Below are 12,536 nucleotides of genomic sequence, written 5' to 3'. Positions count from 1 at the left end.
CTCTGCCCGCTCCCCTGGACTCCTCCCATGGCCCCGAGCCCAGGGAACCCCTCCTCCCAGGCGTTCCCCCATTTCTCCCACCCCCCTGGGTCCCTCACTCCCTCGACCCAGATAGCTGCCTCCGGCCCCAGGGCTCGAGCCTCTGGTCCCGGCCTCGCCCCCAGCCTCACCGTGTCCACCACTGCCTCGGACACCTCCCGGAACTCCTCCGAGCTGGCATCCTCCATCCGGGGACTGTAGACGATGGACTGGGTGAAGTTCACCAAGGCCCGGAAGTAGACTGAGTTGGGAAAGAGGGAAGACAAGAGATCATGCCTCAAACTCAGGCCTGTAGCTGGCTCTGGGATGGAGGGCAGCAGCAAGCAAGCAACTGCCTAGTCAGGGGGCATGGCAGTGTGCCTGGCATAACCTATGGGTGAAGGGTTCCCTTCTCCCACCATGGGTGGGTCCAAGGGGCCAGAGCTGAGATCACAGGTTCAGGACCAGAGGAGCAGGGTCCCCCCGCCGGCTCCTCCTCTCCCAGCAAAAATGAGATTCCCTAAATTTGGACTTGGCTGAACTTCCAGGCGATCCAAGGGGTTGCTGGGAGAGAGGACTGGGATGGGGTCCCTGAGTGCCCCCATCCTGTTTCCCCTCATAGGTCAGCTGCAGGATGCCCATGCGCCTTTCTCAGAGCAGTTCGGTTCCCAGCCTGGGCAGGGTTAGAGTGGGGCGGGGACCCTCCTTGGACATGAGGGTGAGGAAAAGACCAAGCAGAGGCTTGACCATCTAGGCCCACAGAGTAGCCCAGCCCCTAGAGGCTCCTGGCTTCCTCCCCACAAGCTCTGTCCCTGCCCAGGTGCTGGTCCTGGGCAACACGGCTGCGGGTCCTCCCTGGCTGCAGCAAACCCATCCCATCCGGTCCCCCCAGACAACCGCGGGCCAGACCCTTGTCGTCCCTCTCTGCCCCTCCATTCCCCGCCCCCCTCTACCAGTCAGGCCCTCAGGGCTGCAGGCAGAGTCCAGAGCCAAGGGCGTGGGAGGCTGTTGGGGAGGGGTGGGGTGTGGGGGCGAGGCGGCCCCAGGACCACACAGAGACCCTTGTTCAGCTGCACAAAGCCCGATTGAGCAGGGGGCTCTAGGCCCAACCTGCTCCACCCTCCTCCCTCCATGCTGCCCGGCTTGGGGAGTAGGGGGAGAGAGGCGGGGAATGACATGGCCCCAGCCTTAGCACCAAGAATGTGCCTACCCTTGCTGAGGCCAGGGCTACCCCTTTACAAAGCCCCCTTTTTTACTCCGTGGGGAGGAGGATACAAGAGGCTGAGGTCACTCCTGGCCACTCCCTCCAGGCATCTTCCTCTGCCCCCGCCCCCACCTCCTGGTCCCCTCTTAACTCTTCCAGGGCCAACAGCATTCCTAAGAGCACCCCCCAACTTCCACATGATGCCCACCAAGGCCTCAAACCAGGGGCAGCTCCTGCTTCTTACATAGAGGGTCAGGGTGGGGCGACTGAGCTCCAGCCTCTGCCCTGGTGCTGCAAGTCTCTACTCCAGCCCTGGGCCTATGAGGGGGCATTGGTTGCTTGGTAAACAAGGGTGGGTGGGTTCCCCATTCTCCCATCCCTCCACCTCCTCCAACCCTTGAGACCCTAGAGACCCGGCTCTGGCAGTTTGGAGACTCCATCGTTGGGGCAGACAGACACCTGCTCCTTGGAGAGGAAGAAATTGAGACTGAAGTAGAATGGCAGTAGGGAGGGTCTCTGGGGAGCTGGAAGACTCCCCCCGCTCCATCCCTCAACCAGGATGAGCTACACCATGCAAGTTGGAGAGGCTCAGGGGGGATAGGGGAGAGAGAGAGAGAGGATCAAGGGCAGGACAGGGCCAGTGACAGGTACGGAGTGTAAGCAGGAAAGGAAGAGAAAAGGGAAAGGGGACAGGAGAAGGAGGATGGGGGGGGGGGGGGGCACGAGAGGGGACAAGAGAAGGGGGATCAGAAGGGGGATGGCAGAAAGGGAACAAGACAGGGGGAATGGGAGAGGGAGAGACAAGAAGGGGCCAGAGAGAAGGGGGTGTTGGGAGTGTGGATGGAATGAGAGTACGGTAAGAGATGAACTGGCCATTCTAGGACCACAAGGACAGTAAAAGCTAGTCAGCATGGGGAAGGGGGGATGGGGAGGCCACCTGGATACCAACAGGGGTCTCCAGTAGCCCTGGAGCCTGGAGTCATGGTGGCAGCCTGGGGGGCATGGCGGGGAGGGAGGGAGCAGGAAAGATGGCAGTCCCATCATCAGGTCACTTACTGAGCAGAGTCTCTTCGTCAGGTTCCGAAACCGTCATACCTGTCAGGTGAGGCTGGACCAGGGGAGGCCGGGAGTCTGCAGAGGGGTGGGGCCGGGCAGAGATGGGGAAGAGGACCGGAGTTTGGATGGAAGGAAGGATGGAGAACAGGAGGAGGAAGAGGGAGATGAGGAAGAGTTTCAGTCAGTGAGGAATGAAAGCCGGGGGCTATGAGAGGAGCAAGGAGGAGGCAGCGCTATTTTTCTGCCCAGCCGTATGTTCTTTTGTCCATCCATCAATTGATCAATCAGTCAATCAGCGCAGATCGCCGATGTCCCTCCTCACTCCCAGGCCCTGTGGCGCAGCCCAAGGGAAGGTGGGCAAAGAGACCACGGAGCTGGCCAGCCCCAAAGACTCCAGTTGACCTTTGCTTGCCTTGCCCTTTACCCTGCCTCCGGCCCAGTCCTAGACCCTGCTCCAGACCCTGCCCCTAGCCCAACTCCAACCACAAAGAAAAGCCTGCAGTCACCCCAGAACCAAGCATGCTCTGGTCAGGCCCAGAAGCAAGACCGGGAGCTGACCCCAGAGTGCCAGACTGCCAGAGTGCAGGGAGCCAGAGACAGAAGTCCCGGCTGGGGATCGGAACCGGGGGTGTTGGGGAAGGCCTGGGAGAGCATGGAGAGCCCAGAGAACGGCCAGAACACGGGACCTGGGAGAACGCCATCCCAACCGAGCACGGCTGGAGCCTGGATCCTTGGGTCTGTCCAGGTCCAGCTGCCCCACGCCCTCAAACTCCCTGCCTGCTCTGCTCCAAAGGACAGAGAGCAGCCGCTGCCCTGGATGGCACTGCCCCACGTAGCCCCGAGCAGAGATACCACCCTCTCTTTGGCTGGGCAGCCTGAAGTCCACCCCACCCCAACCCCTCTCCAGGCTGCGAGAGGTGGACAAGGCATAGCTGCCACCTCCTACCCCACCCTTCATTCCCCTCTGCTTCCGCAGCACCCTAGGGCTCAGCGCCTGGGTGCCCGGCCTAAGGCAGCCCCACTCGACTGCAATGGCAACACGGAGCTGGTGGGGGTTGGAGGGGGCAGGGGCACCACTGAGCAGCTGGGTTCATTCAATTCATTCATTCAATCATATTTATTGAGCGCTTACTGTGTGCAGAGCACTGTACTAAGCGCTTGGGAAGCACAAGTTTGCAACATATAGAGACGGCCCCTACCCGACAGCGGACTCACAGTCTAGAAGGGGGAGACAGACAACAAAACAAAACATATAAACCAAATTCATTCATTCATTCATTCAATCGTATTTATTGAGCGCTTACTGTGTGCACAGCACTGTACTAAGTGCTTGGAAAGTACAATAAAATAAATAGAATAAATATGTGCAAGTGAAATAAATAGGACTGGCAGGGGCAGCTGGAGATCAGCATCACCGTCTGCTTCCTGGACCCTCCCCAACCTCTGGAATTGACACCTGTCTACTTGTTTTGTTGTCTGTCTCCCCCTTTTAGACTGTGAGCCCAATGTCGGGTAGGGACTGTCTCTATATGTTGCCAATTTGTACTTCCCAAGCGCTTAGTACAGTGCTCTGCACATAGTAAGCGCTCAATAAATACGATTGAATGAATGAATGGTGGCCTCTCATAGCGTAAGAGGAGCCTATGCCAGCTGGGTCCCTCTCTGGTTGGCCATTTGGAAAACTGCCCACTTCCTTCACACCTGAGGCCGGGCCATGCTGGGCACAAGCCGGGGACCATGCCATTCTGGCTCCAGGCGGGCTCAGACTGGTGCCGGGTGACCCATACAACGGTCATCTTCCCAGGCTGGGAGTCCCACAGAGCTGGTCCTGACACCAGGGCACCCCTGGGGCCGACAGCCAGCCCAACCTCGAGAGCCAAGTGACTGTAGCTTCTCTCTTTCCAGAAGGATGGAGAAGCAGCGTGGCTTAGTGGCAAGAGCCCGGCTTGGGAATTAGAGGACTTGGGTTCTAATCCCAGCTCTGCCACTTCTCAGCTGTGTGATCTTGGGCAAGTCACTTAACTTCTCCGTGCCTCAGTTACCCCATCTGTGAAATGGGGATTAAGACTGTGAGCCCACTGTTGGGTACGGACCGTCTCTATATGTTGCCAACTTGTACTTCCCAAGCGCTTAGTACAGTGCTCTGCACACAGTAAGCGCTCAATAAATATGATTGAATGAATGAATGAATGCGACCAACCTGATTACCTTATATCTACTCCAGTGCTTAGAATAGTGCTTGGCACATCGTAAGCACTTAACTAATACCATAATTATTATTAAATATTATTATTATAATTATGGGCCAGCCAGGGGCTGGGGAGGGAGAGGCAGGAGACTCAGCCAGGGCTCAGGCCAAGCCCCTTCCGATCCCCTCTAGGCTCTACCTCCCCGTGACCCCAGAGCCCAGCCTGCATCCCCTTCCCCCTGATGCCCAAGAAAAAGGCAGGGGGTGAGGTAATAATAATAATAATAACAATAATAATAGTAATAATAATGGTATTTGTTAAGCGCTTATACTAGGTGCCAAGCACTGTTCTAAGCGCTGGGGGAATACAAGGTGATCAGGTTGTCCTACATGGGGCTCACAATCTTAATCCCCATTTCACAGATAAGGGAACTGAGGCACAGAGAAGTGAAGTGACTTGCCCAAAGCCACACAGCTGACAATCGGCGGAGCCGGGATTTGAACCCATGATCTCTGACTCCAAAGCCTGGGCTCTTTCCACGGAACCACGCTGCTTCTCCAGGGGTCCCATTGCAGGGGGGAGGGGAGGAGGAGGGCGCAGGAGTAGCCTAGCCAAGGACAGCTGGATCTGGAGGGGAAAAGGGGCCCCCATTCCATTCTGGGGAGCCAGAGAGGCCTGTCCAGCTGCTGGGCATTCTGCCCCTTCCTGTCCACCCACACCCAGGCCTCCGGCTGCCCCCAGCTGGGTCTGGGAGCGAGGAGGGGCTCCGGCCCCGGCCTCTGCCAGCCGGCCCCCTAGACCACTGTTGGCTCGGAAGCCAGGTGGGCCTGCGGTTGGTAGGGAGGGCTAGGAAAGGGTGGGAAATGGGGCCTACAGCTGGGGAGACAGGAGACGGGAGTGGACTTCCCTAGGCGGGCAGTGGGGAGCGGTTCTTGGTAAGGGGCTGGTGGGCAATGGGGGTTCACTTTGTGAGGGTGCTCCCAGGCCGGGTAGAAGGAGCCTTTCTACCCAGCGGAGGACGAGGGGGCAGGGACAGGTGGGCACAGGGAAGGGCCTGCTGAGGACAAGGAAATCAGCCAAACATGCGGCCACTGCTGCTTCTCACCAGTGATCCAGGAAAGGCTGGGCTTGTGGGCTTGGCACGGTGGCACCTCTGCCAACCACAGCCTGGAGTATTCCCAGAACCGGAAGGCAGTTCCCAATGGGCAGAACTGATGCTCGAGGAAAGCCCTGCTATGATCCCACCCTTCCCTCCCACTCCCCATCCTCCTCAGCAGGTTAAGCTCCAGCCCCACCTCATCCCACAACAGGAGGAAGTCTCAGGGGGCACAGCCTGGCCACCCCAGCCGCAGTACTGCTCACCCTCAGGCCCTGCCCAGAACAACGGGAGCTGTAAGAAGAGGGCAGTCGCCTGGCTGAGGTCAGGACCCGGGGGCCTCCGCTCAGCTGTCCTCGTGGGGAGAGGACACTGCCACCCCGCCCTTCCTGGGAGAGGTCAGCACGTCTGGTTCTCTGCTTTCTGAGACAGAGCTTGGAGCAGCCAGGACTCCTGGAGCAGGGCTCCAGCCTGGACTGGAGGAAAGGGCTGTGTCTGCCGTCACCAAAATCCGCAGACCCACCCAGGGGTGGAGCTTGAGACCTTGAGGCCTGGGTATAAGAGGCCAGTGGGGAGGGGACTCCTGGCTCTCATCCAGGCTGGACCCGTTGGCCCTGAGCAGGGCCTTGGCTGCATGGCCCACTGTCCATTTCCCGGGCCAACTGGAGGCTCAGTCCAGCCAGATGGACTGCCAGCCACAGTTCTCCTCCAGGCTTATGGCTTACCCGTCTCAAAGAGCTGGTCTCCGCTGCCCACGTCTCCACTGCCCAGCTCGTCTGGAACACAAGAGGAGAGAAGTGAGTCCAGGGCCCAGAATGGGGTCGGGGGAGATCTCAGGGTCCCCAGCATGCCCAGTTCCCCCTAACCCCAAAGCCCTCTTCATTCCTGCAAGCAGGCAGAGACCTGTCGGGGCCAGCTGTGCAGACCTCAGTCAGAGGAGGAAGGTGTACCCCTCCCCTCAGCAGCGGGGGGTCGGTTTCCACCTCAGCAAGGGGCCCAAGCACACAGCCCCTCAGCCTCTCCCAGGCAAGCAGATGGAGGCTGGCAGAAACACTGGCAGAAACACTCGGTCACTTCTGCCATCAGCAGGTCCTTCCCAGTCCTCCTGGGTCACTGCATGCTCCTTGGGCTTGAAGGGATCCTAGGGTCATTTAATCCAGTCCCCTGACCCCAAGCCAGAGCCCAGCCATGGCGGGGGCGGTTGGGGGGTTCCTGTTTTGGCCCTCAGGCTTTCCCAGAGGGCATCCCAGCCCCAGCTCTCTCCCCCCAGAAGGCATCCCCAGCCCTGGCTCACACCCCGAAGTGGTTCCTCACCCCCTAGCCTCAGCTTACTCCCTTAGGGCATCCCAACCCCTCACCCTGCCAGCCTCAGCTCACCCCCAGAGGCCTCATCAGCCAGCAGGTCCTCGTCATCAGAAAGATGGGCATAACTCCAGCGGGTCCGGCCTTCAGCGTCCGGCTCAGAGTCTTCGGGCAGCGAGGGCCCATCGTACGCCAGCAGGCCCTGTGTGTTCTGTAGAACAATGTCCATGAGTCCCCAGCTTCTGCCCCACTCCAGCCCACTCCCCAGACCCCAGCCCTGTCCCCAGCCCTGCCCCAGCCTACCCCTATGTCACAGCCCCCACCCCAGGGAGCCCAGGCTCCTCATAAGGTCTCCCTGTCCACTGTCCCCAGTGCTCTCTGCAGGGGCTCACCCTTCTCTACCCTGCTTCTTTGCTTTCTGCTCCCCCTTGTACTTTCCAGGAGACCTTTCCCCAGCCCTCACAGTCCCCAGCCCATTCCAGGTTTGGTCATGGCAGGGGCAGGCTGAAGGCTGGGCAGGAGAAGCCTATCATCCCCTAGCTTGGACTTGCGATTGAATCTTCCCTGCACCCCGATGCCTCAGTTTCCCTACATTTCATCAGATGAGGAGGACCTGCCCTCAACCTCATCCCCCAGTTCCTGGCTGAGGCCAAGAGGGTGACACAGGTCAGTGGGGAGGGGAGGACAGCCTAAATGACACTACTAACACTCCACAACAAGGACACCATCCCCAGCACTGGGCCAGCCACCACCTTAGAAGCCAGGAGTCTTGGCTCCCAGTTCAACCTGACAAAACTGTAAGTGTTCAGGGACTGAATGAAATCCGGAGATAGGAGGTCTCCTGGAAATCAGCCAGGGCGTTTCGGGGTTTGAAGGCCCTGCCAGGGGTGTCCTGCATCTCTGGCCCCACCAATCAATTAATCAATCAATCAATGGTAGGCTTACTGTATGCAGAGCACTGTACTAAGAGTTTGGGAGAGTACAACATAACAAAATTAGGAGACACACTGCCTGTACACAACGAGCTTACAGTACTGCCCCCATCATCCTTCCAAACTGCACTCACAGTCCTGGGTATGGGGTAGGAGTTCCTTTGCAGGAAGGGAGCAGGGGCAGGCCTAGGTGAGGGTAGCCAGGCCCGACTCAGTGCTGGCCAGTGAGGGGGTGGGCAGCTGATTCATTCATTCAATCACTCAAACGTATTTATTCAGGGCTTACTGTGTGCACAGCACTGTACTAAGCGCTTGGGAAGTACAAGTCGGCAACATATAGAGACGGTCCCTACCCAACAACGGGCTCACAGTCTAGAAGGGGGAGACAGACAACAAAACAAAACATGTGGTCAGGTGTCAAATCGTCAGAATAAATGGAAGTAAAGCTACGACCAAGGAGCCGTGGCTGACCCGCTGAACTTCCCAGCAAGTGCTGCCCACTGGGACAAACGTGTTCCTGGCTCTGGGAGAGAACTAGCAGTGGAGGGAGCTCGGAGCCCACAGGGCCGTAGCCAGAATTGGGGAGGGGCGCAGCTGGGAGGGAGAGAGGAGGGATAGATTGGCCTCTTCCTCTTCCTCCTCCCCGTTTAGTCCTCAGACAGCTCACCAGGCTCTCTATGGCCAGGCCCCGGGTAGGGCTAGGACAGTTGGGCAAGGGCATATCAGGGGGCTGGCGCACTCTCGGGGAGGTCCGTCAGCCAGGGGAGAAGCCCAGTCACGGCATCGGCGGACTGATAGCTTGGGAGTGGCAGCCCAGGGCTGGGGGACTCTGGGGCCGGACAGGAAATAACAAGGAGACAGCCAACTTGGCTAAATGCTGACACATCTGGGGAGTGGGAGCTCGGGGCAGCGGAGTGGGGAGAGAGCCTGGGGAGTGGGCGGAGGCGAGGGGCAGGAGCCAGCCTCAGGGACCGCAGCGGGCGCGCCCCGGGCAGCCGGACCCTCGGAAGGCAGGTCTGACCCGGGCCTCGTGCGGGGAGGGGCAATGGAGCCCTTCCCTTCCAGAGTCTGACAGTGGGCAAGAAAGTGGATTGTTCCCGGGTCAGCTTGGAGCAGGCGCAGAATTTGAACTCGACGGGCTCGACTCGAGGGCAGACATGACTGTGGAAGAGAAGCAGCTTGGTGTAATAATAATAATAATAATGATGATGGCATTTGTTAAGCACTTACTATGTGCAAAGCACTGTTCTAAGCGCTGGGGGGATACAATGTGATCAAGTTGTCCCACGTGGGGCTCACCGTCTTCATCCCCATTTTTACAGATGAGGTAACTGAGGCTCAGAGAAGTTAAGTGACTTGCCCAAGGTCACACAGCAGACTTGTGGTGGAGCCGGGTTTCAGACCCACGATCTCTGACTCCAAAGCCCGGGTTCTTTCCACTGAGCCACGCTGCTTCTCTAGTGTAGTGGATAGAACACAGGCCTGAGCATCAGAAACACCTGCGTTCTAATTCCGGCTCCACCACATGTCTGCTTTGTGACTCTAAGTGAGCCATTTCACACCTCTGAGCCTCAGTTACCTCATCTGTAAAATGGGGATTAAGAGTGTGAGCCCCATATGGGACAGGGACTGTGTCCAACCTGATTAACTTGTATCTACCCCAGCACTTAGAACAGTGCTGGGCACATAGTAAGCACTTAACAAGTACCTTATTATAATTTATTGTTAGCTTGCGAGGGGGTGGGTCGGACCGACCAGAGGCCCCGAGGGTCTGGTATGCAGGGATGCAGTTTGACTGCCATATTTATATACCTGTATATATGTATATATGTTTGTACATATTTATTACTCTATTTATTTTACTTGTATATATTTATTCTATTTATTTTACTTTGTTAATATGTTTTGTTTTGTTGTCTGTCTCCCCCTTCTAGACCGTGAGCCCGCTGTTGGGTAGGACCGTCTCTATATGTTGCCAACTTGTACTTCCCAAGCACTTAGTACAGTGCTCTACACACAGTAAGTGCTCAATAAATACAATTGATTGAATGAGTGAATGAATGCCATCCATGCCGGCTCCAAGCAGCGGCCAGCCAACCCCAACACCCTCACAGAACTCCATCCTATCCTCTGCCGCGCCTCCCGTAGGGAGACCCAAGCCAGGAAACCCTTCCCTCTGGTGAGAGATTACAGCCAGGAGGGAAGGAACCGGCCCCAGTGTCGGCAGCAGAAATAGAACTCAGGCTTCCTGACTTCCAGCCTCCGTTTCTGACCTTGAACCCAATCAGGTTTCCTCCCAAAGGAACCGAGCTCTTCTGTCGGCAGCCGGACAAGGGGAGGTCGGCTGGGACCGCACTGCCCGCCGTGGGGAAAAGATGCAATCACCAGGGTGGATACAGTGGGATGGAGACGGGGAGCTCCTGGAGGGCGGGGATGCAAGGGTCCTGGATTGGGGGAGGAGGAAATCGGGTTGCGAGCTGTCAGGAGAGGAAAGGGAGTGTGAGCCTGCTCAGAGCAGCCTGGGATTTTGAGCCCTGAGTCACCCCCAGAGCTGGGCAAAGCAAGAGGAAACATCCTGTCGGGAACAGTTGCTTGGAAATGGGAGCGGGGAGTCGGGTGGGGGGGGGGGACATCAGGAGACCTGGTGACCTCATGGGTTGTCCCGCTTCTCAGAGGGATGGTGGGGCTGGGGTGCCAGGGAGGGGGTCTTCCCTAGTTATAAACCCAGAGAGCTGGGATCGGGGGCAAGATGGGGGTGGCAAGAAGCTGGCTACAGCGAGGCTTGGCCAGAGGAGTGGGCACGGATAGCACCAGCTCCACTGCCCAGGAATCTGCCACTCTGGTCTTGGCTGCAGTGGCACTGAGCCGCCCCCGGACCAGTCCTCCTCTGCTATGACTGAAGCTTCTGCGGCACTATAACCTGTGGGGGCCTGGTCCCTTCACACCCGCGTCCCACCAGGTCCTGGGCTCTGGCCCTGGACCCTGTAGGGGAGGTGGCCAGTCTGGTCTCTTCTTTGCGGCTCCAGTTATACCAGCGCTGGCAGCCGTCCTGACTGGGGCCTGGTTCTAGCCCTGTTCTCTTCCCTCGGTTTGCCCGGCAGCCTGAGGGCCTCTGGGACCTTTGCGGCAGCCGACGGGGGAGCCAGGGCCCAGAGGTGCTGAGGGAGGATCAACCCTGGTAACCGGTACTCCGACAGACTGGCAGGGGGGAGCGGGAAAGGGGCCCTACTGAGCACCCCCAACCCCCAGTCTTCCGGATCACACATTCCTCAGCTCTCTGAGTGCCCACTCACCCACCGCCCCATGCAGAAGAGGACACTCAGCTGCTGAAGGGCTCCAGCATGAGCCCCCCTATCCGAGCCCTGCCTCCCCTTGCCCCCCAGAGGCAGGAAGGACCGGCTTCCCCACAGCCCAGGGGGCCGGGGCCTGCAGCAGCTGCCCAGCGCCGCCGCCGCCGCCTTCCCAGCATCTGCTTATGAGCTCATCGGATTGAATTCCGGAGGTGGGAAGAAGGCAGAACCGCAGCCGGCCGCCGAGCTGGGGGACAAGCCAGCCTTCCCCTGGCCTCTCCCCTCCCCTCCCTCCCTCCCACCGGGCCTTGCTCTCCAAGAGCCTCCAAACCTCCAAGCGGGCGGGAGCTGGCAGGGGCCCCGGGCAGCCCCAGAGAGGCAGAATCTGGGCAGATCCCAAGCTCTGGGCCTGTGGATTGAGGAACTACTGGGGTCTCTGGCTTTCTCCCCTCCTCCCTGCTCCGCACACGCTTGCTGCCCAGGAGCTAGACTTCCCCCAGACTGTGGGTGATCCATCCCCAAGCCCCACGCCCCCTCCCCACAATGGACTCGGCCCACACCCCCACTCCCTCAGCAGTTCCACCTGCTTCTCCAGGGGCCGAGTCTCAGTGGGGCGGGTGAGGGGTGGCGAGGGGGTAGCAGCAGCTTTAGCACGGGTTCCCTAATTGGCAGGTCCCAATGAACCTCTGCCCCAAGGCCCAGTATTCCTAGGCTGAGCTCAGGTGATTTAGCCCTGCATGGGACGGTCACCCTCCTCCACTCCACAGGGCCTCGGTTTCACTATCTCTAAGAGTGGGAAGGTTGGAAGACTGAAAACTGTAAGCTGGCTGAGGGAAGGGAATGTGTCTGTTTATTGATTTATGGTACTCTCCCAAGTGTTTAGTACAGCGCTCTGCACACAGTAGGCGCTCAATAAATAATAACAATAATAATGGTATTTGTTAAGTGTTTATTATTTGCCAAGCACTGTTCTAAACACTGCGGGGGGGATACAAGGTGATCAGGTTGTCCCACATGGGGCTCACAGTCTTAATCCCCATTTTACAGATGAGGTAACTGAGGCACGGAGAAGTGAAGTCACTTGCCCAAAGTCACACAGCTGACAAGTGGTGGAGCCAGAATCAGAACCCATGACCTCTGACTCCCAAGCCCGGGCTCTTTCCACTGAGCCACACTGCTTCTCCTTAAGGTATTTAAGCTCTTACTATGTGCCAAGCACAGCTCTAAGTGGTTGGGTAGATACAAGGTTATCAGGTTGTCCCATGTGGGGCTCACAGTCTTAATCCCCATTTTACAGATGAGGTAACTGAGGCACAGAAAAGTGAAGTGACTTGCCCAAAGTCACCCAGCTGACAAGTGGCAGAGCGGGGATTAGAACCCACGACCTCTGACTCTCAAGCCCGGGCTCTTTCCAGTAAGCCACGCTGCTTCTCTGATTGACTGCCTCAG

The 12,536-nt window shown here is 58.2% G+C and overlaps 1 protein-coding gene across 1 annotated transcript in view; it reads right to left on the bottom strand.

Annotated features, from left to right (window-relative positions):
• The window catches only part of HSPG2 (heparan sulfate proteoglycan 2), a 116,973-nt gene that overhangs the window by 75,964 nt on the left and 28,473 nt on the right, over positions 1-12,536 (bottom strand). Inside the window, 3 exon segments of the mRNA XM_038746153.1 lie at positions 171-280; positions 6,289-6,339; positions 6,941-7,076. Coding sequence (XP_038602081.1) covers positions 171-280; positions 6,289-6,339; positions 6,941-7,076 — 297 coding nt within the window.

The sequence above is a fragment of the Tachyglossus aculeatus genome, chromosome 5, assembly GCF_015852505.1.
Source record: "Tachyglossus aculeatus isolate mTacAcu1 chromosome 5, mTacAcu1.pri, whole genome shotgun sequence".
Taxonomy (NCBI): domain Eukaryota; kingdom Metazoa; phylum Chordata; class Mammalia; order Monotremata; family Tachyglossidae; genus Tachyglossus; species Tachyglossus aculeatus.
The sequence above is the reverse complement of the archived record's forward strand: the minus strand, read 5'-3'. Positions and strand labels throughout refer to the sequence as shown.